Genomic DNA, 27,347 nt, shown 5'->3' with positions numbered 1-27,347 from the left:
TGTTACTTACAAATATGGCTTATGAGCTTCATTACAATGATTACTACCATTTTGTGACAGGTATTGGGGATGGCCTGAGTATTAAGAGTACAAGGATTTGGACCTTTAGGCATGGATTTCAGATTTGCTCCTTATCTTTTATGACTTTGGACAAATTATTTTCTCTATACTTACTTTATCTGTAAAATGGTGATACAGTATGTGCCCTCAAGATTACTGTGATGATTAAAAATGTTTATGCATCACTTGAGGACTTGATACTGACCTAGAAAGTAGTTAATGGCAGTGATTGTTTTTTAAATTGATACCTTTGAGCTAAAAATTCATCTGGTCATTGCTTTGTAAAATCTATTCACTAGACCAAGACACTAACTACTTTAATATGAATTTCTTAAATCTGATCTTTTCCTTCTCAAATATGTAAGGGAGAATCGTGGTTTTGCTGAGAGTAGAGAGAATAATTTTGGAACTCAAATATTGAAGGGGAAAGACTTTGGTAAAATATTTTACTCACCTATTTGTAAGGATGCCAGCTTTTTTTAGCTTGTGACAAGTGCCATAACAAATTACCATATTAGGTGGCTTAACCAACACACATTCATCTTGTTACACATCTGGGGGCTGTAATCCCAGGATCAAGGTCGTTGGCGGGTTTGGTTTCTTTTGAGGACTTTTGCCATGGCTTGCAAATGGCCACCTTCGCACTGTGTTCCCATATGGCCTTCCCTTCATGTATACATCTTTTGTGTCTGTCTCTTCTTGTAAGATATCAGTCATACTGAATTAGGATGCCCACCCAGACAGCCTCATTTTAATTTAATCTCTCTGAAGACGCTATCTCCAAATATGTTACATTCTGAGGTATTGGGGTTTGCAACTTAAACTTAAGAATTTTGGAGGGGCCATAATTTAACCAACATTTGTGTAAGAGGTAATGTTTATTGAATACAAGCTATATGCCAATGACAAAACTAAATGCTGAATATATATTTTCTGATTTTATATTCACATTAACCCTGTGATTATTAGCATCTCTACAGGTGAGGACACTGAGGTTTGGAGTGTCCAAACCATTGAAATCCAAGTCTTTTAGGCTGTAGCGTCTGTGGTCATTTAGGCAAAAACTGGATAGTAGGAAATAAAAGCACAGAGAGAAAAAGATGAGACTATAAAGCACAAATCTCTCTTTTGCAGTTTTTACTAGGGCCTTGAAAGTAAATTAACCTGTGAAATGGGAAATCATTTAACATCAGCCCTGGTTGACTATTAATTTTTTCTTTAAAAACTCGTAGGGGGACCCATGGGTGGCCCAGTTGGTTGAACGTCTGACTCTTGATTTCAGCTCAGGTCATGACCTCAGGGTTCAGTTCCTGAGAACGAGCCCTGCATCAGACTCTGCACTGACAGCGCGGAGCTTACTTGGGGATTCCCTTTCTCCCTTTCTCTCTCACTCTCTCTGCCTCTCCCTTTCAAAATAAAATAAGTGAAACATTAAAAAAATAATAAAAATAAAAACTGGTAGGAATTTTTGGCTTTGGAATGGAAACTGTGAACAGAGTTAGAGATTTTTAGCACATGATTATAATTACCAAAAACACATTTATTTTCAAGTTGCTCAAAATGCTTTTCTCCTTTTTTTCTTTACAGAAGATTCTAGTGTTCCAGAAGCTACAGAAAATGAAAGAAAAGCTGGTATATCCTATTTCAAGAATCAAAGGGGAATACAGTATATTGATCTGTCTTCTGATAGTGAAGATGCCGTGTCTCCAAATTGTTCCAGTACAGTCCAAGAGAGAAAGTTCAACAAAGACACAGTGATTATAGTGTAAGCAGCTCAATAGATTGGTTATATTTGTCTATGTAAGAGGATTTTCAAGAAAAAATTGTTTAATTTGAAAATTTCCTTGGTGACTTCTCTCTTTTCTTCATTTTTTTTTGCCTTTTCCCTATTGCATCTTTGTTATTTTTACCTGACTTAGAGCTATAGAGAGGTACCGTGTATGTGTATGGGCATGCACACACAGCGTATGCTTCTGGATAACAGTCATTTTCAGTAAAAAGGTTAGTGAGAGGAAATAACTTTTTTTAGCCCTCCATAGATAGGGAAATTATTTTAACGTGTACCTTTGATCATCTATAACTGCTTTATGATCTGTTCTTGAGTCTCAGAGTCAAATCATTTTAACATTTTTGGGCACATTCTGTGGAGTAGCACGGAGCTTATATTATAGTCAGGTAGAAAGACAATAAACAAACAAACAATATAGTATGCCAAATAATATTATGGCCAAAAGGGAAGGAAAATAATGGAGCTCAGGGTCAGGGGTAGGAGTGTGGTTTCTAAAGAACACAGTTGGAAAAAAGCTTTATTGAGAAGATAATGCTTGAGTAAAGACCTGAAGGGGGTAAGAAAGTGTGAACTATCTGGATATGAGGGTGGAAGGAAGGGCGGAGTATTCTGGTCATTGAAAGTAACTTGTTCAGTGACCCTGAAGTGGTATTATGCCCGATGTTTCTAAGGAAACAAATGATAGAGAGTGAAAGACATAATGTCACAAGGTAAGCAACAGGGTAGAAGAGGGATTTAATGGTATTAAGCCCATAGGCTATTTAGCTTTTATTCTGAATGAGGTAGGAAGCTAATGGAGTGTAGTGATAAGAGGAGTAAAATTATCTCACTCACTTGTTTAAAAAGGTCTTTGAGGCTGTAGGGGAGCAGTGTAGAAGTATGGATACTGTTATAACCCAGGCAAGAAATGATGGACACTTAGCCTGGGCTACTACTTGTGGGGATGATTAGAAGGGGTTAGATTCTACATATACTTTGAAGGTAGAGCAGAGAGGTTTTATTGTTGATATTGGGTGGGAAAAGGGAGTCAAACATGACCCTGAGATTGGCCTAAGCAACTGGAAGGACTGTTACTAATAGCTGAGATACGGAAGACAGTTTTGAGTGTGATAGGGGGAGCTCCTTTTGAAGGCAAGAAGACTCTTAGACATCTAGGCAGGAGATGTTAAGTAGGCAATTGGATTTGTGACATTTGAGTTCTGGGGGGAGATCTGGGTAGCATCTAAATTTAGGAATTGTGAGAATATAGATCTGATATTTAAAGTCATATGATAAAATGAAATCACCAGGGGACACTAATATAGCTGGAAAAAAGAAGACCTCTTGGTTGAAGGACTCAGGTCAGGGGAACTTGGGATTTTAGGAACAGAGAAATGGGAAGAAATCTGGAGAGGTTCTAAGAAGGAATAGTTGTTGAGGTAAGAGAAAGGTCAAAAGATTGTGTGATCAGAAGCTAAGTGAAGAAAATGTTGCAAGGAGCGAGAGATCGGTACTGCCTATGGCTGATGAGAAGATGAGAATTTCCTCTTAAAATGAATTTATTGTAAGCTATGATGAGTATGCCTTTCTCCTGAAATTCACTCTGAAATAAAAAATAGTGAAGAAAAATAGTGAAGATCCTGCGTGGTTAAATGTATTAGATTCACATGTACCTGCTAAGAACAAGGTTATTCTCTTAAATTACAAAAGTAGAATTTCAAATGCAGAAATACCAGTTAACATTGGCACAGTATAGTTATCTAATGTACAGTGTATATTTAAATTTTACCTGTTAATCCCAGGTAAATGTCCTTTATAGTAGCGGTATTCCAAAGTCCTGGTTTGTAAATAAAGAATGTGCCCTGGAATGTAAATCACTGTACAGTTCCTTTGCCAGGAGGTTGTGTAAGGAAAAATCAGCTGGATTAAGCAATATCCTTAGTAATGTTATTGTTTTACCTTCTCGTATAAATTTCTTATCCTGTCATTGATGGATAACAAAGTGTGAGTTTAAGAACTAGCGGTCAATCCTTGGACCATATTTTAAATAGTACTTTATAGTAATTTTTCCCTCAGTGTCATGTTGAATTTTTTTACCTAGTATCATACCTCTTAAGTCTCATTGAATCTGAAACAGTTTCTCAGCCTTTTTGTTTGTTTGTTTCTCATGTTACTGGCCTTTGAAAGTAAGAGGCCATTTTTTTTTAAGGATGTTTCTCAATTTCTACTTAACCTGATTTTCTTCATGATTAAATTTAGGTTAAGTGGCAGGAACGCTATATAAATGATTTTGTGGCCTCAGTGTGTCATGTTTCAAGGCACAGTGATAGTGATTTGTCTCTTTATTGGGGAAGTATACTTGGATCACTCAGAACCCTGCCAGGTTTCACCTCTAAAGTTACCATTTTCCCCTTTACAGTGATTAATCTATGGGCGGATCCTTTGAGACTAGCTAACGATCTTATTCCTTAGCAGACCTTCACTCAGTAGTTACACTATTTGTTGATGATTCTAACCTGAATCAGTTATTATACTGATGGTTGTATATTGCTGGTTATTTTAACTAGCATTTCAGATTTTTTACTTTCATTATTTGGTATTCTAATAGAATGTGTGTTTTTCAATCAGGTTTTTAATCAGACTTTTTTTTTAAGTTTACTTATTTATTTTGAGAGGAGAGAGAGGGAGAGAATCCCAAACAGTGCAGAGCCTGATGTGGGGCTTGAAGTCATGAACCATGAGATCATGACCTGAGCCGAAATCAAGAGTTGGATGCTTAACCGACTGAGCCACCCAGGCGCCCTTAATGATTCCTTTAATTCTACTCTACCATTATAAGCCTCTTCCTTGCCTCCTTCTATATTTCCTTTTGTGAGTATGAGAACTCTGCCTTCTTACAATAGCAGTTTATTTCTTAATTGGTTCAATTATCCAGTATACGTAAGATAGTTTCAGAATTGCTGTAATCCTACCACTTGACTATTGTAAGCCTATTAAGTAGAGTTCAGAATTTGTTTACAAGTTTTATTTTGTCTTTAGATTGAAGGCATATGATCAGAGTACTTGGATGACTTATTTAATGTTTTCTATATGTCAAGGCTAAAGAAAAGCCTTCTTTAGAGATTAAGGATAAGTGGAGAGGTAAAGGAAAATCACAAGTACTAATGTTCCAGAACCCATGGGTATGGGGCTAGATTTTCAAAGAGATGTGTCAACAGTGGATGAGACTACAGACGAATAGATAACCAATGAAAGATTTTTATTACATTTGACATTTTAGAGAATATTATTGCCCTCATAAGAACAATTTCATTGAAATGGTGGGGCAGGTGCATCTGGGTGGCTCAGTCTGTTAGGCGTCCGACTTTGGCTCAGGTCATGATCTCACAGTTTGTGGGTTCAAGCCCTGCGTTGGGCTCTGTGCTGACAGCTCAGAGCCCGGAGCCTGCTTCAGATTCCGTGTCTCCCTCTCTCTCTGCTCCTCCCCCACTCATGCTTGCTTGCTTTCTCTCGCTCTCTCTCACTCTCAAAAATAAAGCCTAAAAAAAAATTTTTTTTAATAGAAAAAGAAATGGGGCAGAAGGTAGTAAAACATTGAGATGAGAACTATATAGGAAATGAGCAAGTAGAAAATCAGTTTTATAAAATTTGTGGAGGAAAGGAGAATTTGCTTATTTCTTACTTTTTTTTTGTTTTTTTGTTTTTAATTTATTTTTGAGAGAGAGCGAGAGTGTGCGCACATACGAGTCGGGGAGGAGCAGAGAGAGAGAGAAAGAGACACAGAATTGGAAGCAAGCTCCAGGCTCTGGGCTGTCAGCACAGAGCCCGATGCAGGGCTCGATCCCACGAACCATGAGATCATGACCTGAGCCGAAGTCGGATGCTTAACTGATAGCCATCCAGGCACCCTGAGAATTTGCTTATTTCAGTGCTGTGTCCACAGTTCTAGAACTCTTGGTACATTGAATTCATTAATTCAGTCTTGAGCCCATTGTAGGCTTGGGAGGAAGAGCTTAGGGAGAGAGAAGAGATTGAGGAAAGAAGACAGTAGATAGTTGAAACAAGGTATTGTAGGAAGTAGAAAGGGCTAGAATCCCTTAGCACTGAGAGGGGACTTTATCTTCAGCAGAAAGGAAGAACTTGATCTGAGACCAGATAAAAGGACACAAACTCTTGTTTTTGTAGATTTTTTTCCTTTAGTTTTAAATCTTTTAGGCATATAAGAAAATAAAATAATGGACAGTGAACACCCATATACTTACCACCTAGACTTAACATTTGTTAACATTTTTCCTTGTTCGTTTCATTGTTTCATCTATTATTACTGACCTAGAGTTTTTTAAATTATGGACATCCCAACATTTCTACCCTTACTAATACTTGGTGATACATCTTCCTCCTCCTGAAAATCCAGTACTGCTATCAGTGAAAAATTCTCCAGTATCTTCTAATTCCCAGTTTATATTCATGTATTTTATAGCTGCTTTTTCAAACCAGGATCCAAACAAGGAGAATCCACTGCATTCGAATGTTAAAACTCCTGACTTTTCTTTTGATCTTGAACAGTCCTCTTCCCTCTTTTTAAATGATTTTAACTTAGTGAAGAATAGGCTTTTCTTAGAGAAAACAGATTTTTCTGATTGTTTCCTCATGATGGTATTGAATTTATCCCTCTCTTGCTTTTATTTCCTATGAACTGGATGTTAAATCCAAGGCATGTTAAGATTTGTAGGCAACATAAATACTACGTCAAAAGGCACGTGAGTTTGTCTCACCAAATAGTGGTGAATCCAATCATTAGGTGAAGGTAATGTCTGGCAGAATAAGAACCTTTGAAAGTGGTTATCCAGGGCAGAAATTGTGAGAAGATTACAACCTGAATTTTCTCACTGAACTAGGTGGCAGAATCGGGAAATGTGACTGTAGTAAGGCAGAATGAGAATTCAAAGTTTAGTACATTCAGAATGAGAGGTGTGGATGTCATGGAAAGGGAGAGCCATGTAATCACCTTCAAATATTGAAGGACAGGCATTAGTTACAAAGGAAGTGATTTATTTTACCTAGTTACTTTTCTCAGAGCATTTTCTCAGAGCAGGATCAAGATGTCAGCCTAGAAGCTTGTTAAAGTATATATTCCTGGTCCTTGGGGATCTGCCTTTAAATGTTTTGGGGGACTCTCAGGCAAAACTAGTGTCCTGACCAGGACAACTGAACTAATAGGAGTAGGTAACAGTGAAGTTACTAAAACACAGATTCTGGATATGTTTCCAAGTACAGAATTAGCTGCATAGCAAAGTCATGTATTTTCTGACACTAGGAATGTTCTTAACTAAATTCCCACCTTCCTTTCTCTGATCTTTATAACCTTTATCCACTTGATATACTTCTACCTTCAGATCTGCAGAATGGCCATCATGGTAGAAAACCAGCATTTCAAAATGAGATTTTTGTTAGTTTGGGAGATGGATAAGTAAAATTTGGCCCCAAATGTCTTTTGTATAGGATAAACATATAAATTAAGATGGAATGAGATTAAAGTTAGTTGTTATAAAATAAAACCTCACATGGAATAAATGCTCCTTGTCTGAAGACATGTTTTGTTCTTGGCAGAGATTCTGGTACTGAATGGGACCATTATGATTTTAATACTTAGATTCTGATCACCTAGGTAGGCCATGAAAGTTCTTTTATCTTTGTGTTAGTGTAGGCTTTATAATTTCTCAAGAACAACTTGACAGTGCTGGTCTGATAATAGAGTATAGGTGAAAAAAGAATAGGAAAGAGAAAGTGGACATGTAATACATGTTTGTGTATCTTAAAATAAATACCAGGTATCTTATTGTTCTTTTCCATCCCAGCCCAGATAATACGAAGATCTTTACGAACGAAGTATGCTGACTCTGGGAATGTAGGTTTATATATACGGTATAACCATACTGAAATGGAAAAATTTCTTTTAATCTTTGACAGGGATAGATTGCATTCTGATTGAAAAGAACTGTATTACATATATATGTATATGATTGTAATAAAATAACAATAATCCATTAAAATATTGTTTTTTTCCTCTGAAAATATTTTTAGTTCTGAGCCATCTGAAGATGAAGAGTCCCAGAGCCTTCCTACCATGGCAGGTAGACATAATGATGATATTTCAGAAATGGAAGACTTTTCGGAATTGGAAGACCTTAAAGATGCTAAACTTCAGACCTTGAAGGAACTTTTTCCACAAAGAAGTGACAGTGACTTACTTAAGGTTATACCATTTTATAGTAATTTGTTATTATAGCTATAATAATGTTGTATTTCTCTTGTATCTAGTACTGTATTTAGAGGATAGTCTTTTTTTAAGATATGTTTGAGATAATTAATTTTTATTTTATGTAATAATAGAAGTAAATGCCAGAGATTTTCTTGTTGGGAGTCTTAACTTTTTAAATAGGTAAGGTTATTCGCCTATAAATGATACAATAAGTTGTGTTTCCTTTAATAGCTAACATAGCTTGTGAAATTTTGTTTTGAGTTTAAATGGTTCTAAAGTAGAGACTTCCCCATCTCCTACTAGCAACTATCAGAAATGACAGCAGGCTTTTTTTTTTTTTTTTTTTTTTTTGTGTCATCATAATGACAAAGGGTTGGCTATTGACATTTAGTGCCATGGGGCCAGGAACACTAAATACCCTCTGTATGCAGGATGATCCTACATAACAAAAGAATTATCTCACCAATAGCACCCTTGCTGAGAAACATTGACCCATGGAGAAACAAAATACGTGGCTATATTTGGATTATAATAGGCAGCTCGTTACAAGGGCACATAAAAATTGATTATCAATTAAATTTCAGGTAGAGAATAAATCTCGGAAGATTACTAGTAAATCGTTTATTCCTAGCTCTGTCACTTATTAGTTAAATGACCGTAAGGGGATCATTTAATTGCACGTTTATATGTTTTTCACCTTTTTATCTGTCACCACCACTGTCTCCAGTCTGAACCTCAGGAGTTTCCATATCTGTATGGGCTAGGCAGGTAACTTTGAAGTGATAGACACCAGCATATTATAGAGTATTCGCTCTTTCTCAAACGGGTAGGTACTCTCTAGCACCACCGTGATATGGCTGTGTGATATCAGTGATAGCCCATTTTTTATCAGGTATTCAGATTTTCCAAATAAAGTCAAAATGCTGGATTTTTTTTTATTGATCAATTTAATAGCGTTCTTGGGATATAGTTTAAGTGTCATAAAGAACACCTATTTAAAGTGTGTCATTTAGTGGTTTTTAGTGTACCTGCAAAGTTGTGCAATTGTCACTGTAATCTAATTTTAGAACATTTATATTTCTAAAAAGAAACTCTGTAGTCCTTAACAATCACTCCCCACTTTCCTCCTCCAGCTCTAGGCAACCACTAATCTCTGTCTTTAGGTTTGCATATTCTTCACATCTTATATAAATGGGATTATATAATATGTGATCTTTTGCCACTGGCATTTTTTATTTAGCATAAGGGTTTGGGATTCATCCGTGTTCTATCAGTAAATTTGTTAACTTTTTATGGTAACAAATTTAAATAAAAACATAACAATACTGTTCAGGCCAAGCAATGTGTCTGAACTGAAGGTGGTCCTGAGCCTCCTACTTTAAACTATAGAATAAATTATTACCGTTCTCTGTTACTTTTAACATGAATCTTTTTTTCCCTAAGTCATTTTGATACCCTCTTACTGTTAGCTAAATGAAACTTCAGTGGTATCTTGAGTTTGCATTTTGGGTTGTTATTTTCCTCCTGATGTGATTTTTTTTTTTTTTTTTTTTGGAATAAGAAGACAATGCACGTAATGAGTAGTAGCTACAGAGACTACTTACAATGTTGGAAAGAGCTTCTAACAGAATATACGTGATGGAGTATTAAATATTCAAAGGAACAAATCTCAATTTAAAAATATTTCTTAGCCTGATTGCTAATTGTTCATGTAGTTTAAGGGTATTTTTCTTCTGTAAGAATATTTATCTCTAATTTTATAATTACAGAGGGAGAATAGGATTGATACACAGAATTGTGTTCATGTTTCATTGCATGAATATTTGAAATTTAGGGAGTTTAGCATATTACTCCAAAGCAGAGCACTCTTGAAGTACTCTGTTTCAGCTGATCCCCATCATTTCAAGAGATTTAACATAACATTTATAAAGTGCTATGCAGAGGCTCTTACACCCATATAAGGCAATTCAAGAAGTTGTAAAATATAAATTTAATCCTAAACTTGATATGCATGTGATTTGGTTATTTTGATAATTGGGGGGGTCAGGCTTATAGGATATTTAAAGATTCAAGATTAAGAAAACCAGTAGAAGAGAGTGCTCTTAATTGATTTTAGACTATTTAATTTAATATAAAAATAGCTTATTAAAAGATGTAAGATTTTTCATTTGTTTTATCTTTTCCAGTTTTTAAATAAAAGCATTTATTCAATAATTATAAAACAAGTAAGAAAGATCTGAATTACCACACCAAAATGCAAGATTTTTTTAAAACAAGTAACTCATTGGAAATTAGGGAAACTATAGCAAAAGGAAAATGTAGGATGTTTAATTCCTTATGAAATACAAAGTGTTATAGAATAGTATAAAAATTATATATTGAGGATATTAATTATATAAATAGTATAGGACTATGTTTTTTAATAAATTCAGGTGATTCAGAAATAGAGGAAAAATCAAAAAGAACGCTTCATCCCACTCATCTTAAGAAGTATTAGATGTTTTAAAAAGTGACTACAGAATTGTGGGTTATTTTTTCATAAACAAAAAAGGAATAATACAGATGTCTACAAGTGTCCCTCTTCCTCACTACCTCTTCTCTCCCTCATTCTTTGCCTGGACATACAAGTAGGGAGTTTTTAAGGCTTCAACGTAGAACCTTGCAATTAAAACACAAAAATAATGAAAGCTTGAATATACTGTATGTATTTCACCAACAGTGATAATACATCCAACAACGTTTTAAGAAATGCTTACATTGTACAGACTTTTGTGAAAGACTTCTTAAACTGTTCTTTTTCAAACAATGTTTTCTCGTTCTGTCAGTTGATTGAATCAACAAGCACTATGGATGGAGCAATTGCTGCTGCCTTGCTGATGTTTGGTGATGCAGGTATGCCTGGCTTAGTTTCCACCCATGTGTATTTATTAGCTTTATAGTAATAAATATCTTCACATTTTTAATACTGCTCTACAATTTACCAGGCACATTCATGAATTCTTACAGGATCCTTACGAGTTACTAATAGCTTCAGTTTTTTTAAATAAAGAAACTGAAGCTTAAGAAGGTTAAGTGACTTACCTGAGGTCATACAGCTATTTGGGAACCACATTTTCTAGGTTGTTTTTTTTTTTTTTTTTTTCCCTAGGGAGGGGGCAGGTTTTCATTGGTAATTTTGCTTGTTTTCTACAGATCAAATCTCGTAACAGTGAAGTTTTGGAAGGTATATTTTCTTTCTTTCTTAAGTGTCCTTTCTAATTGCATTGTGGTTTTATTTACAGGTCTACAAATCTGAGTCAGTAGGAACATAATGTCTTGTGGAAAGTCCTAGCTGGTAATCAGCATTCCTTCATTTAGTAAATATTTATGCTATGTTCCAGGCTTGGGATACAAAAATAAATGCATTTCAAGGAGCTTGCAATATAAAAGCACCTCCAATATTCTTTTGGCAAATACTGTATTTTTCCCCCTAACTTGTATATACCAAACAAGTAAAAATAACCTATAATCCCAATACCAAAAAAGCATTTAAGTAATGAAGGCAAACCCACACTCCCATTGGCCACCCTTGAATTTGCTTTGTATCATTTTCAGCTTTTCCTGTTTGTACCCACCACTACTGTACGACACACACATACACACACACACACACGTACACGTGCGTGTGTCCGTTAAACTAGGAAATGTAATAATAGTATCGGTTTGCATTAAAAAAAAAATAATTTGATAATTTTTCATGGATAACTCGTCAGAACAATCAGATTTATCCATCTTTTAAATATGGTCCATAACATTCTTCTGTAACTGCCTGTATGATTGGTTTATTAATTATTTCTCTGTTAATTAGCATTTATATTTTTATTATTTTATTATAGTGCTAAAGTAAATAGTCTTATAAGGAAATATTTATGTTATTATTTCTATAGGCTAAATTTCAAAATGGGATGCTGAATCAAAGAATATACACATTTAAAAGTTTAATATGTACTTCCATGTTACTTTCTTGAAGGTTGTGCTAATTTATTTTTTCATTAACATTGTGTGAATAAGTGCCCATTCCCCTAAGTGGATCTTTTTGGCTTTTTAATATTTGTGAAACTTTAAAATATATATGCAAAAATAGAAGATGGCATAGTGTGTTCCCATGGGGCTGTCATCCCTCTTCAGCAAGTAGATTTTGTTGGAGTGCATTCCAAAGATGATAGTTGTTTCCTCCATATGAAATATTTTAATTCTTTCATTTTCTTCAATGTGAGTAAGGGAATAGTATTGTGTTATGTGGGTGCTACCTGTGCAGAATGTTAAGATTCTTCCTTTTCTTGCACTTACTAGCTGTGTGACCTTGGGCGGTGTTGCCTAACTCTTCTGTGTCTCTGTTTCCTTATGAGCAAAATAGTGTAATAATAGTACCGGTGTCATAGGTTGTTGTGAAGAAATGATAATGTAAATTTCTTACTGTAATGTGTGGCACATAAGTATATAGTAAGTGTTAGCAGTTGTTTGTTCCCAGGGGCCATCTGGTAGAAAATGGTACATACAGGAGAAGGTTGATATCTCCCTCGTTAACCATAGCCCTAGCACTTACTGGAAAAATTCCTGAAAAATGGTAGACTCAATGAACATTTCTTGAGTTGCAAAAGGTTTGGAAAATTTTACATATTCTTTCTTGTTCTTATAATACCTCAGTAGTCCGTAATCTTTCCAAATTTGTAGAAACATTTTATTCCACGATAGAGTCTAATCTTTTTTCTCTCGAGCAACTTTTATCATTCAACTTATTTATTAATTTAACAGATATTTGTTGCGCACCTACTGCTAGATGCCAGATGCTGCGTTAGGCATTGAGGATACGTATGGAAACAAAATGGACAAAATCTTTGCCTTTATGAAGTATAATCCTCATTAAATGTGAACTTCCTTTGAGTTTTTTTCTTCTCATTCTTGCACTATACATTGATATTTTCTTTCTTAAAAAGTATTTTCAAGAGGAAAGTTATAAGGAAAGAATAAATCAGGGCCTTCTTGGTTTTGAAGTAAACTTCCATGCTTCATCGTAGAATGGAACGGACAGTCGTATCGGCTATCTTCATCTTTAGTACATTACGCTTCTGAGGTGTATAGAATGGCAGCTTTGCCTCACCAACAGAAGATAGCCCTTCGATTTACGGTATCAACAGGAAACTGTTTTGGATGTATTAGGACAGTTTTCCCCAAAAAAGGCCTTTTTAAACACATGTGAGAGATTTTGGACAGTTCTGTGCCTCATGATAAAGGATGTTGGTTTTAGCACAAATTATAATCTTATAGGTAATAGCTCCCATATTAAACAGTAAGGGTACCTTTTATGCATTGCTTTCTGAAAGTTTTCATTTATGAACACTGGGTTACAAAAGTTTTTATCCTATTTTAAAAAGTAAAAATGTGAATTTATTGATGTTGTCCAGAATATATCTACCTGTTTCTTCTTCTCTGTGTTTATATAAAAATAAGCAAAACATTCTTAATGTGATTGTGATCCTATTATATTTGTTGCTTTGTAAGCTTTTCATTAATTAGAGACATCTTTCCATGTTTATTTTTAAAAAGTCTACCTAATTTATAACAGTGGCATTTATGGGTATATTCTAATTTGTTTAATATCTTGGGCATTTAGACAGTTTGGGAAAATTCTTGTGTGTATACTTGAGCACACATTTCCATCAGTTTGTGGAGTAAATTCCTAGAGAAGGAATTGTTGGACTAAAAGATACGCATATCTAGAATTCTGAAGTGTGTTACTTCGATTGGAAAGGCTAGAGCAATGCATAATGTTTAAAAGTGCCTTTTTGCCCGTGGACTGCTAGGGTCTATTTACTGTTTATTAACAGATACAAAATAATGGTATTTTTAAATTTTACTTGTTTTTAATTATTAAGAAAATTGAACATCTTTTCATTTTTTTTCTGTTAAACTGCCAATATGTGTTCTTTTTTTATAGTTTCATGTTTTATTTTTCATTGTTAAATACTGAATTTAGATGAAATTTCTTTTCATGTGGGGTATAAGGAATAATTTTAACTGTTTTTTGTTTTTTGTTTTGTTTTTTCTGAAATTGATGGTGAGTGCTCCCAATAAAAGATGAGACCTTATGAAACACAATTTGGAAGTGATATTTAGTATAGAATATTAACTTATTTTATTTAGATATATGCAAAAACTTTTTTTATTGAAATATAGTTAACACACCCTGTTACATTAGTTTCAGGTGTACAACAAAGTGATTCGACAACTATATTCTATACTCACCACAAGCGAGTACATGTCACCACAGCACAGGGAATATAGTCAATAATAGTGTTGTATGGTGACAGATGGTAGCTGCACTTGGGGTGAGCATAGCATAACATATAGATAAACATAAAGTGTTTAATTACAGAGAAGATATAGATGTAGATAACAGTGTTGTGTACTGTTATGTAACATTTTTGTACTCAAATTTTATATTTGCATTTTCTCCCACATTTATTTGCAAATTTTTTTGCCTGTAGCCTTTTTAACTATGTGTAAATATTTGGTGTCATAATACTACTAACAAAAAGTAAAGCTGTATAAGCAGATATTTAAGGTTGAAGGATCCTTTATTGACAAAACAAAGCTCTTAACTCTTTCAGGAAAGAAATATATCTAGGTGACCTGGCGTAAATCATCTGGTTTCATTGAAGCTTTTTTTTCAGACTTAGAATATGACTAACAGTGCTTACCCTACCCTACCCCAACAAATATAATTGTGATGATCCCTTTTCAAAGTGGATGCTGGGAATTACTTGGTTTTTGGAGACTGCACATTTACTCTGTGAAATATAATTAGAAGACAAAAATTTAAGCATTCCCACTTACATGGAAATTATACTTTAAAATGTTGGTAACATTTACTTCTTTTGTTATAACCATATTACAAAATTTTCAGACTTACAACTTAAAAGCTGTCATGTTTGTATTTAGTTTGAATATTGTGCTTCTACAAGTTTTATTTCTGACAGCATAATTAGGATACTGGTGTAATTAATACTGCACTTTTGTAAACTGTAACAGATGCCTTCATGTTAGCAGTATGTCTAAAGAATTGGCTCTCTGAAAGTAAAAGTATATAAGAAATAGATAAATGTCTTCAAACTACAAATATGTAATATAGCTTCCTTTTTTTTTTTTTTTTTTTAAGATTTTATTTTTAAGTAATCTCTACACCCAACGTGGAGCTTGAACTCACAACCCCGAGATCAAGAGTTACATGTTCTACCAACTGAGCCAGCCAGGCACCCCTGTAATATAGCTTCTTTAAGATCATGTAGTTTGAGTTTTTCTTTCAGTTATGACAGAATATGTAAATTTTCTATCACTGTTATAGTCTCTGTTACACTCTTCGTTTCTAGGTTAAGAGCATTAATCGCTTGAGCTATCTATGTTTCACTTCCTCCTCATTTATTAAATGAGACTATTACCTACCTTGTAAGTTTATTGTGGAAAATAAATGAAACAACAGTTTATAAAAGCCCTTTGCAAAGCCTGGTACATAGTAAACTATTATTGGTATCAGTGATGCTATTCAATAAGCTAGACAGATAGGGCTAAACTTTTTTTCACTGCTAAACACTCAGTCACTGAGGAGAACCCTTTCCTTTCAGTATTGCTCTGTAGAATGACCATTCAGTTTAGCGATGTTTGTTGTTACTAAATAATGTGATGGTTTACAAATAACATGATAAGAGTCTCTGTTTACTTTTCCTTTAATTCAGTTGACATTTATTGAGTATACATGAAATGTAGAAGAAATAACATTGGGCCTGATGTCAAGAGAACGATCTGCACGTGTTCATTATAATAACTTTTTTACCTTTGTTTTACATTAATGATTCTTACAATACTTGTGCAAACTTTGATCGTTCATCTCCGTTTTAGAAGGTGGTGGACCCAGGAAAAGAAAATTATCTTCTTCTTCAGAGCCATATGAGGAAGATGAGTTTAATGATGATCAGTCTATAAAAAAGAAAAGACTGGATCACGTAAGTTACCTTTGAATTGAAATACCAAAATCAGCTGTTAGACACAGAATGTGTTGAATCTGTGGATATCAGATCTAAATGCATCTAAATGAATTAGACTTCTCTCTCACAACCAAATCAAACTGGGTTTGCATTTCCTTTAGGACTGTTTTGCTTTCTTTTTAATTTATCCAGTATAATTGCTTATCTCTGAGTTATAAAATTAATTATTAAAAATATTCTAGGGGTGCCTGGATGGCTCACTGGGTCCGACTTCAGCTTGGGTCATGATCTCGCAGTCTGTGATTTCAAGCCCTGCATTGGGCTCGGTGCTAACAGCTCGGAGCCTGGAGCCTGTTTCAGATTCTGTGTCTCCCTCCCTCTCTGCCCCTCCCCCACTCACATTCTGTCTGTTGAAAATGAATAAATGTTAAAATTTTTTTTTTTTAAATATTCTAGTGGCATGATAAAGTAACTTTGGGGAGAAATATACTGTTGTGGTTTTTTTTCCAAATATTTATTTTGTGAGAGAAAGAGAGTGTGAGCAGGAGATGGGTGGGGGCAGGGGTGGGGCGCGGAGAGAGAATCCCAAGCAGGCTCTGCTGTTAGTGCAGAGCCTGACATGGTGCTTGAACTCACAAGCCCTGTGATCATGACCTGAGCCAAAACCAAGAGTTGGACTCTTAACCAACTGAGCCTCCCAGGCACTCTGAAAATAGACTTTTAATATATGGTTGAACCAGCACCATTTCCTCCTCCCCAGTGTGACAACTAATTATAATTCTTCCAGATGACCTCTTTGATAACTTAAAACTGCTTATCTAAAAATAATTATGGTTATGCTTTTATTAGGTTACTCTATATTTTTCCATTAACTTTTGCTTTAAGAATAGGACTACTGAGGCCTCCCAGTGAAACCAGACATAGTCCTCCCTGTCTGCATTCAAGACAACACAGTTTCTTTTTGGTAATCAAAATCCATCACCCCCGACCAGTATAGTAACTTGTTTTATTTTGTCTTTTTACCTGTGACTTAATGGTGTAAGAAGCCCAAAGTAGCAAGGTAGCAATCTCTACCCTAATTTAATGGGATAATTGTTATGTCCCTCCACGGAAGCATTCTTTTCTTGCGAACTAATACTGATGGGAAGTTAAAAATTCTGTGATTGGGTTTTAGGTATGGGCAGTAGCTGTAGTATAAGAGACTAGGCCTACATTTTAGTTTACAAATCTATATATAACGGTTATGGGGGAAACAGCATCAAATTGATTGGTGATTCAGAGCATTTACTTTGCTTGTACATCCTGTTGAACAACACATTGGTCTTCGGCGTTCTCTATAAGTTCACACTCTATAAGCGATACCACTGTTCTGTGGTAGGTTTTGAGGCATGTGGTGAAATCACTAGACAAATTCATTGATGCACTTTTCTTAGTGACCTGGTCAGGAACACTGTGGTATCATCAGTGTACTGTGTGAATTAGGTTTATTTTTTATTTATTTATTTAAAAAGTTTTTTTTTTTAATGTTTATTTTTGAGAGAAAGAGACAGAGCATGAGCGGGGGAGGAACAGAGAGAGAGGGAGACACAGAGTCCGAAGTGAGCTCCAGGCTCCGAGCTGTCAGCATAGAGCCTAACTGAGAGCTTGAACTCTTGAACTGCGAGATCATGACCTGAGCCAAAGTCAGACACTTAACCAGCTGAGCTACCCAGGCGCCCCTCAGTTAGGTTTTCTGTATATCTATGTATATGTTAGTTGCTTATGGGTTCCATAACACAGCAGCACAAACTGGGTGGCTTAACCAACTGAAATGTATTGTCTCACAGTTCTGGAAGCTAGTGTGTCAGAAGGGTTGATTTTCTTCTGAAGGCTTTCCATTTCTTTTTGTTCCTGATGGTACGCTGGAACTTTACCATTCCTTGGCTTGTAGATCCTTGCCTTCATTGTCACATTGCATGTTCTTTGTTGACATGTCTATCTGTAAATTTCCCCTTTTTTGTAAGGATACCAATTGGTAGATAGGGTTCACCCTAATTTTAACTTCATTATGTCAGTAAAGACCCTATCTCCAAATAAACACATTCTGAGGTGCTAGGGTGTTATTTATCACATGAATTTTGGAGGGACACAGTTCAACCCACAACTATATTGCCAGAAGCAGGTAGATAGGAAAGGCATCTTAGAGTAGATTTCTGTTACTGTCCTTTCCATGATGAAAGGGGTCCAGTGTAATCAACTTGCCTCCAGACAATTGACTGACTCTCCCAAAGAATGGTGCTATTGTCGGAACTCCTTGTTGGCCTGTGCTCTTGGCAGGTTAAATATTTGTTGGTAACAGTAATCAGATAAATCTTGGTGTGGGACCGTCTTGTTGATCTGTATACACAGCCTCTATTCCTGTTTCCATGGCCATTTGTTTATAGACCTAGTGATCAAGCATTCAAGTGGCTGTGTTGTTATTGGTGTTCACAAAATTGATCATGTTGTCTTCCTCATTATTCAAAATTTCCTCTATAGTAGATGCACTTTGATGAACACTCCTAAGGAAAACTGTTGCTCTTGCATTCTGTTCTCAGAAAAACTCCTGAGAAGTTCAACGGTGCACCTCTTTCCCAGACTTCTGGTCACCAGTCTTCTATTCTTATTCTCTTCCTTAGCTCCTGTCCATCATATATCATAGCTCTCTACCCCTGGCCACCTCTTTTTATACAAAGTGGATGGTAAGATGTACTGCCCAAACCTTTCTTAAATGAGGCTAAATCATTTAACCTCAGTTGTTTGTTTACTTCACTTTGGGCTTCTTCTAATGGTATGTGAACTCTTTGAAAACCAAGTTCAAGATTTTCCCCTCACTTTATCTGATTGTAAAGAATTCCCCAAATGCCATAAATCCTGTCTGAAGGAGGGGCAGAGTAAAGCAGAAGTAGGTACCGTGGGAGCCTGGGACAGCTGCAGAGGCAGCTTATCTGTTCCTCCTGAGCCTGCTCAAGTTCAGTTTCAAATCTCCCATTTTCACTTAATGATGAGTTGCTGCTCTTCATACTCAGTTTTAAGGTTGGTGGGTCAGATAACCAGATCACATAACAACTCGAGTCTCATGGTCACTTGATGTGCCATGATCAACCATTCTGTTCCTATCAGGACTCCCTTTCAAGCCAACGATTTTTTCACAAAAAGACATCAGTCCCTTCTGCTTTTATTAAATCTTTTTTTTTTTTTAATGGTTATTTATTTATTTGAGAGAGAGACAGGCAGACAGACAGCATGAGCAGGGGAGGGACAGAGACAAAGGGAGACACAGAATCTGAAACAGGCTTCAGGCTCTGAGGTGTCAGCACAGAGCCAGACACCGGGCTTTAACTCACAAACCATGACATGACCTGAGCTGAAGTCGGACGCTTAACTGAGACACCCACGTGCCCCAAGTCCCTTCTGCTTTTAAAATGTGAATTTGTGCCAGTGCAGTAAATACGTTAAACAGCAATTTTAGTATAACCTAAATTTTATGTTATTTATGTGCAGTGTTGTTCGTGAGAAGTACTAGGTGAACACAGAACACTGCATCCAGCTGCACTGAGCCACATAGATTACATAAAATGCACACACCCCAGACATGTACTGGCTGCCTCATTTCACCATGCTTATTTTCCCACAAGGCTGTGTTTTGCTATTCTTTCACATTGGTGAACTTTTCTATTAGAAAAACACCCATTCAACATCCCAAACATATTAAGCAATTTCATTAAAAAATATCAGGTAGTACATATAAGAAGGTTTAAGTATTGAGGAAAAGCTTGAAATAAATGTTTGGGAAGGAATGAGAACATGTGCTGTATCCTGAGCCACAGGCATAAAGGAATCCACATTGTGGAGCATCAGAGACAGTGCCCCAAAATATTATGGCTGGACTGTCCTCAAATATTGGGAAATCATAAAGAAAGGCGTAAAGAAATAGAAGAAAAGGAAAGATTGTTGAGCATCTGAATTAAAGACAAAAGTGAAAAAAGTCAGGAACAACCATTTCCGTATAGATCTTTTTTTTTTAAGAAAATAAGTGTGTACTGTGGAAGTAGCTTCTTTTGGTGCCCGTAGTGGTTGCTTTAGTAGCTGCAAATAGTGCTACAAATTCCTAAGCCATCGGGTGTCACACAAAGCCATGAGTGCAGATGGGAAAGCTGCAAAAGAATTTTTCAGCTGTAATACAGAAGTAAACCGAAGAAAGCAACTATACATTGAATTAAACTCAAATTTCACGAAACAGATATTTGTTATGAATGCATGCCTCACAGATCCCAAATCTGAAAAACGGAAAACAGGAATTAAGATTTTGAAACATAGCATTACTGTGATATTCACTACTAGTGCCAGATAGAGACTCGGAGCTGAAACCAGCAGTAGTTTATCACTGGCCAAACTACGCTATGCCTTTTAAAAGAAGTAAGTCAGTCTTAGAGTTCACTACTGGTACAGGGAAAATGGGTGGAGTGCCCAAATCTGCAGTGATACTTTTACTTAATTCTCTGTTGTAAGAGGATTTTTGCAAAAACAAAAACAAAAAGACTTAAAACCTCTTCTAGTGCATCAAGCCTCTCTCTCTACAAAAACTGAACTCAGCCCCGTTTTTTTCCTTCTTTTTCCTCAAAACACCACCTGAGATAGCCTTGTGATAAATTTATGATTACAGCATTTATGGCTTATTGTTTAAAGTGAGTATTTAAGACACTAATTGCTGTTATTGAAAGTGAGAATGCAGATTTGGTTATAGAATTTTGGAATAGATTTAACATCAGAATTTCATTAGTACCATTGTAAAAACCTGGAGTGATAAGAGCATTTGTATTATGTGTGGTGGAAAACTCTCCTTACCTTGATTTGCAATTTTGAAAGATTTGATTCTTACAGAGAAATTTTTAAAACTCAGAAAAAGGTGTGTTGATTGAGGAAAGAAGGTTGGATTTGAGAAAGTAAAAAGTGGAGATGTTGAAGAGATAGGGTCCCGCTGATGATCTAGCCACAGAACTCTTGTAGTAATTTGCTCCTGATAGCCATGTGGATACAGAACGTAATCATGATAATGCTGGTGAAGACTAAAAGGCTATACCATGACAGCTTAACACATCAGGTTGTCAGATGCTTTAAGTGTTACTGAAAACAGTTGTGCTGGTTTGAAGATACTGGTTTTAGTACTGAATACAGTAAGAGTCCTAGCATCCAGTTGCATTTAGAACCTTACAGACAGCATTAGTATGAGAGGAGGAGGCTAGCAAAGGAGCAGAAATGTATTTGTTTTATAATTTATCATTTATATTTTCAGCCAGTATAGCAGAGATAACACAAGGACAGTGAGCCGTGCTGTTCCATAGCTGGCGTTAAGAAATTTGTTCATTTTCAGATAACCTTTTTTCTACCGCTTCACAGTAACTCACAAGCAGTCCTTCCAGTGCTAATACTCCCAGGCAAGCTTCAGTTTACATTTATTGTGGTATTTATGCATTTCTTAGCCATTTAATGTGTGTGAAATTGTGCTATCCTGTTTCAAGGATCCTTCCTCTTTTTTTAATGTGTCACTGATGAAGTTTTTGAATGTTGTGCCTCTAACATGATTTTTCTGAAACACTAATTTTTTATTTTCCTGATTTTGCACAGTGCAGTAATTTTGGAAATGGCATATATTATATTGATTTTCTTGTGATTGGGGCTTTTAGAGACTTCCTACAGCATCCTTATTAGCCACAGATTCTTTGAGAATCATTGCATCTACTTGGTCGTGACGCCCAAGTGACAGAGCACCTTGTAGTGTATCCTGGACCTCCTACAGAACCTTCTCAATCTTGGCCTCATTCATAACTGACAATGTTAAGAGAGCTAGTTCATAAACAGATTAAGCAAAGAGGCCGATCCCGACCGATTGTTCTGCTCCTTTTTAGAGTTAGACAATATGTACCTTTTCTGTTTCCTTTTTTTTTTTTTCTGAACGGCATTCGCAGCATGCCCCAGATTAGACGCCCCCATAAAATTCATGAAAGTGGTGTGGTGGTTCCCAGAATTGGGGGGGAGGGGGCGGTTATTTCCTATTCTTTGGCCTGCATGTGTCTTCCTGAGGTACCCATGCTTCCTGCTTACGAAGTCCAGTTAGTGATGTCTTCAGTGTAGGTGATTAAAGTGATATTCTGTGGACCGTGCAAAACCATCAGTCCTAGAGTACTATATTATGAAAGAGCAGGAGACCCCTGAAGACTGTGAAGGTATATCTATCCCTGACCCTTCCCAGATGAAAACAAATTGCTTTTGCTTGTCCTTTCTAATTGGGATGGGGCAGTGGGTGAAGAAGCATGATAGATTTTAACTGCACGGTTATACTGATTTGCTCCATTAAAAATACCATATCTGGTATAGTAACTGCTACAATTGGGGTTATCACCTCTATGTTTATGATAACTAAAATAATTCTCCAAAACCCATCACCCAGCTTTTGTATAAGCCAAGGAGCCACAGTACATTGGGATGGGATGGTGATACCAGTTTCTGCAGTTCCTTCAGTAACATGGTATTGCTGCTGTGGCTGATTCTACTTGTACTTCTCTTCCTCTTTCTTCTTCTTCCATTTACCCCTCCTCAGTTTTAGGGACTTGAATTTGTCTCTTTCCTGTGAGAATGGCCCTTACTCTCTGGGCCAAGGAGCTAACATGAGATTACTGCCAGTCCTAAATATGCCTGTTCCAACTCTCTATTCTGGAACAGGAAAAATAACCACAGGATTAACTCATAACCCTATAGCCCACTGAGACAGATTTAGGCCCAAACTCTTTGTGTCACTGGTGTAACCACTGGACTACATAGGTATATGTCCCTGCCGTGTGGAACTTTGTCACATTTCTGTGTGCAAGAGAGGTATCACTCACAATTTTTAGTATTTGTACTTTGGGTAGTGAAAAAAAAACCTAACAATTGTTGGATAAGAAAGGAGGTAAAAGAAAGCATGAGACTGTGTTTTTCTAGATCTTGTTTGTGTAGCATGTGGTACAGTTCTAAGCAGAGTTAGGTAAATGATTTTTGATTGACTAAAATATAAGACTTTTCCTAAGCATGACCCCAAGAATCTTTTTTTTTTTGCTTAAATGTGGAATTTTAACCATTTTTTTAAGTGAAGTTAAGTGACAAAAGAAGAAAGTGATTATATGAGTAACACTAATTATTCCCAGATTAATGTTTTGGTTTCACATAAGTTTCTATCATTGTGTTACTTTTATATTGTGGCTGAACAATTAATATTTGAGCCATTCTGTAAATCAACACTGAAGTAAAAGTAACTTTTTTCTCTCAGTATTTGAAATTTGTAGGGAGGTATAAAATTGTGAGCATAGCTGAGATATTTGAGTCATTTTCTTTTACTTGCCATTAGGTTGGAGAGACTTCAGTATACCTGAATTATTTAGAGTAATTTGAGGAACATTCTAGTCTTTTAGCAGATTTATTTCGAATACTGTATGAAGTGTGAGTTACTGGATATGCAGTCAGGGTCTTGCATTTTGTGATCTTAAAGCAGCAATATTCTTTACCCTTAAAGATATAAATTTGTCAGTTTTCACAAGAACAGAAAGAAACATTTTTGGATTCTTAACTGAATGTGGTAAGTTCCAAATCAAGTCAAAATATAAACGTAATTGTCTTAAGACTTAACGTTATAGGTGATCTCCTTAATTGTTTTTTTCTCCCCCATTAGGGAGAAGAATCAAATGAGTCTGCAGAATCTAGCAGTAATTGGGAAAAACAAGAAAGTATTGTATTGAAATTGCAAAAGGAATTTCCCAATTTTGATAAACAGGTGGGTAGTCATGAAAAGATTTAATCAGTGTGTATTAAATGTTTGAAACAAAATAGTGTTTGCAATCAGCTGTGTAAAATCTCAAGATGCATTTTACATTTTTCTAATTAAATACTCTTTTTTATCAGTATTATAAAATACTTTTATACTACTTGTTAATTCCTCACATTGTTAACTGTATCAGCATAACAGCCATAATAATAACAAACATAACCGTAACAGTTGTAACTCCTGTATGAAATGTGAATATTTAGAAAACCAAGTTAGCTGTTCGCTTTTTTCATATTCTTGTCCTTTAAATTTCTCATTAAGAATTTTAAAGGGGTGGCTGAGTGGCTCAGTCGGGTAAGCATGTGACTCTTGATCTCTGCACAGTTTGGTGAGTTTGAGGCCCATGTCAGGCTCTGCACTGACAGTGGGGAGCCTGCTTGAGAGTGTCTCCCTCCCTCTCTCTGCCCATCCCCTGCTCGCTTGCTCACTCTCTCTCTCTCTCTCTCAAAAAACAAAGAAACTTAAAAAAAAAAAAAAAAGAATTTTAAAGTGTCGGGGCATCTGGCTGGCTCAGTCAGAAGTAGGTCCGACTCCTGATCTCAGGGTCATAGATTTGAGCCTCACTCTTGGTGTAGAGATTACTAAAAAAATAAATAAATAAACTTAAAAAAAAAAAGAAATTTACTTATTTTGTTTTAATTTCTATTTTTTTTAGAGAAAGAGAGAGCACACATGTGTGAGTGGTGAGCCAGGGAGAAGAGGGGCAGCGGGAAGGAAAGAGAGAATCTTAGGCATGCTCCACACTCGTTACAGAGCCCGATGCAGGGCTGTATCCCACCATCCTGGGATCGTGACCTGAGCCACAATCAAGAGTCACTTGCTCAGCTCAACTGACTAAACTACTGAGACATCCCACCCCCAGAAAAGAATTTTAAAGTGTAATATTACATCTTGGTACTTTAATATTCCATAAGCTTTGTTTTACTTGTTAAATAGTAAGAAGAATTTCAGAGCCAAGCATGCCACTGGTAAAAGTGCCTCTGTTTAATCACATAAATGTATGTGGAAGCACATTATTTGTTTAACATTTAGAATACATTTACACTTGCATTATTTTATTCAGGTATATGCACAGGTAGTATTTTGATGAGCTAAATGCAAAATCTTGTTCTGTTTGTTCTTTACATGTGTTGAAACTATATGTTTTGAAGTTGGCAGTTTGTAAAAGCCTAACTGCATGTTAAAGTTTGAGCAGATATTTTTGATCCTCAAGTTTTCAGAGCACTTCATAGGGAGAGGAGAAATGCAGAAAAAGTCAAACTGCTTTTCCTTTGAAGACTTACGTATTCACCCAAGTACATATACACAGAAAGTATCTGTAAAGCAGCATGAAAACAGGTGTGAAATAATCAGATATGACTTTTTAAGTGATTGACTTATTTTTAGAAGAGTATACAAGTTCTACAAGTTGCTATTTTAGATTTTTAACAAAAAGATCAATGACTTATTTCTAGGAACTAAGGGAAGTACTCAAGGAACATGAATGGATGTACACAGAAGCTTTAGAATCTTTAAAAGTGTTTGCAGAAGACCAAGGTAACTAGCTCCTTTGTCATAGAAAGCACATACTTCCCATTGTATTCTGTATTTTGGTGTATAAGAATATGGTAGACCTATGAGCTAATAAGCAGTGAATGGGATTGCAAAAGATACTGGAAATAATGATGTAAAAAGTTTTTAAATGAGTAGTTTCCATATGTTAATGGCACTATAAAATGAAATAGAAAATATTTTTTTCTGTTTAGCTAACTTTTTTTTTGAATAGGGCTACTTTTAAATTGCCATGTATTTTTGAGCATAAAAGAAACATCTTTTTAATATTTTAACATCTCTCAGGATGGATCGTATGATTGCTTGTGTTTTATAATCACTGAAATATAGGTGTCCTAGCCTGCCCTTACATGAATATCAAAAGTGCACCACTATCAGAAACCTAAAAGACGAATATCACTGGCATGGAAGAAAGTCCCTAAACCAGTATTGGAGCACTTTTAACTTTCAGAACCAAACAGTAGAGAAGTGGTGGACAAGAGTTGAATGTTTATTCGCATCCTTAAGCAATAATCAGTTAGATCAGCTCTTCATAATTTCAAAGCCAGTTTAAAAAGGCCAGTACAGTGGCATTGGGGTTTTTTGTTTTCATTTTTTAATGAAGTCTTCTAAGAAATACCCTAGTGTGGGTGCTCCTGATGGCACAGAGAATTGATAGTCTGCGGAAAGAAGGAAGCCACCAAATCACCAGTTCTGAGTCTGAAGAATGATTCAAAAGAGATAGATTGTGAATGTGGAGAATTTAAGGAATTCTTTATCCAATTTATTTTTCCTTTTTTTGACACATGCACCAGAATGAATGTATAATAATGTGTAAGTCTGAAAGTTCTTTGAGTCAGTAGAACAAACATCCTAAACAGTAAACTAACGTGTTATAGGCTAACTGGTAAGAGCTAACAGAACCTCTTCAATCACAGACATCTTAGAAATCTATGGAATACGATGGATAAATCAGCGAAAAAGTAGCAGTGCCTTTCAGTAATGATATATTTAAATAGGTGGAGATGGCAATGGAACATTAATATAATAGGAATGGTTTTAATTTAGGGTGAACATTGTTTTTGCTATACCCATCAGTGTTGGCATAGAGATGGGGCTGCTAAGTGACATTGGGGATATCTTGTGAATATGCAGCTACCATTTATATTCTCAGGACCTTTGTTAGGAAATGGGGGTTTATATTCGGTTTTTTAAAACTTACCACCTATTTTTTTAAACTAATTATTTCAGCTCATTGTACGACTTCAGATTCTACTTTAGTATTTCTGTTTAAAGTATATCAAGATTTAATAAATTATAGTTGAATTCTGTATTCAAAATGACAATATCATGTTTAGATATTTTTTTATCTTACTTGAAGGCTTGTATTTATATCTTTCTAATTTAATTATTTTTGTCTACCTATATAGATATGCAGTATGCTTCACAAAGTGAATTTCCAAATGGAAAAGAAGCTTCTTCAAGAAGTCAGAATTATCCTAAAAATTCAGCTAAAACAAAACTGAAACAGAAATGTTCCATGAAACCACAAAATGGTTTTAATAAGAAACGTAAAAAAAATGTATTTAATCCTAAGAGAGTTATTGAAGACTCTGAATATGATTCGGGTTCTGATGTCGGCAGCTCACTAGATGAGGACTACAGTAGTGGTGAAGAAGTGATGGAGGATGGCTATAAGGGTAAAATTCTTCACTTTCTTCAAGATGCTTCAATTGGTGAACTAACTTTGATTCCTCAGTGTTCTCAGAAAAAGGCTCAGAAGATAACTGAACTCCGGCCCTTTAATAGTTGGGAAGCTCTGGTAAGGCT

At 35.7% G+C, this 27,347-nt stretch overlaps 1 protein-coding gene across 5 annotated transcripts in view; it reads left to right on the top strand.

Annotated features, from left to right (window-relative positions):
* The window catches only part of SMARCAD1 (SWI/SNF-related, matrix-associated actin-dependent regulator of chromatin, subfamily a, containing DEAD/H box 1), a 78,201-nt gene that overhangs the window by 16,008 nt on the left and 34,846 nt on the right, over nucleotides 1–27,347 (top strand). For 4 of the 5 annotated variants that reach the window (XM_027060856.2, XM_027060859.2, XM_015086968.3 and 1 more), the window contains exons 3-9: nucleotides 1,648–1,825; nucleotides 7,913–8,084; nucleotides 10,916–10,982; nucleotides 16,026–16,129; nucleotides 23,835–23,936; nucleotides 25,442–25,523; nucleotides 26,948–27,339. In XM_027060856.2, coding sequence (XP_026916657.1) covers nucleotides 1,648–1,825; nucleotides 7,913–8,084; nucleotides 10,916–10,982; nucleotides 16,026–16,129; nucleotides 23,835–23,936; nucleotides 25,442–25,523; nucleotides 26,948–27,339 — 1,097 coding nt within the window. The remainder of the gene's footprint in view (nucleotides 1–1,647; nucleotides 1,826–7,912; nucleotides 8,085–10,915; nucleotides 10,983–16,025; nucleotides 16,130–23,834; nucleotides 23,937–25,441; nucleotides 25,524–26,947; nucleotides 27,340–27,347) is intronic. The other variant, XM_027060858.2, reaches the window with a different exon arrangement.

Source organism: Acinonyx jubatus, chromosome B1, assembly GCF_027475565.1.
Source record: "Acinonyx jubatus isolate Ajub_Pintada_27869175 chromosome B1, VMU_Ajub_asm_v1.0, whole genome shotgun sequence".
NCBI classification, from domain to species: Eukaryota; Metazoa; Chordata; class Mammalia; order Carnivora; family Felidae; genus Acinonyx; species Acinonyx jubatus.
Note: the sequence above shows the minus strand (reverse complement) of the source record. Positions and strands in the feature narration are given on the sequence as shown.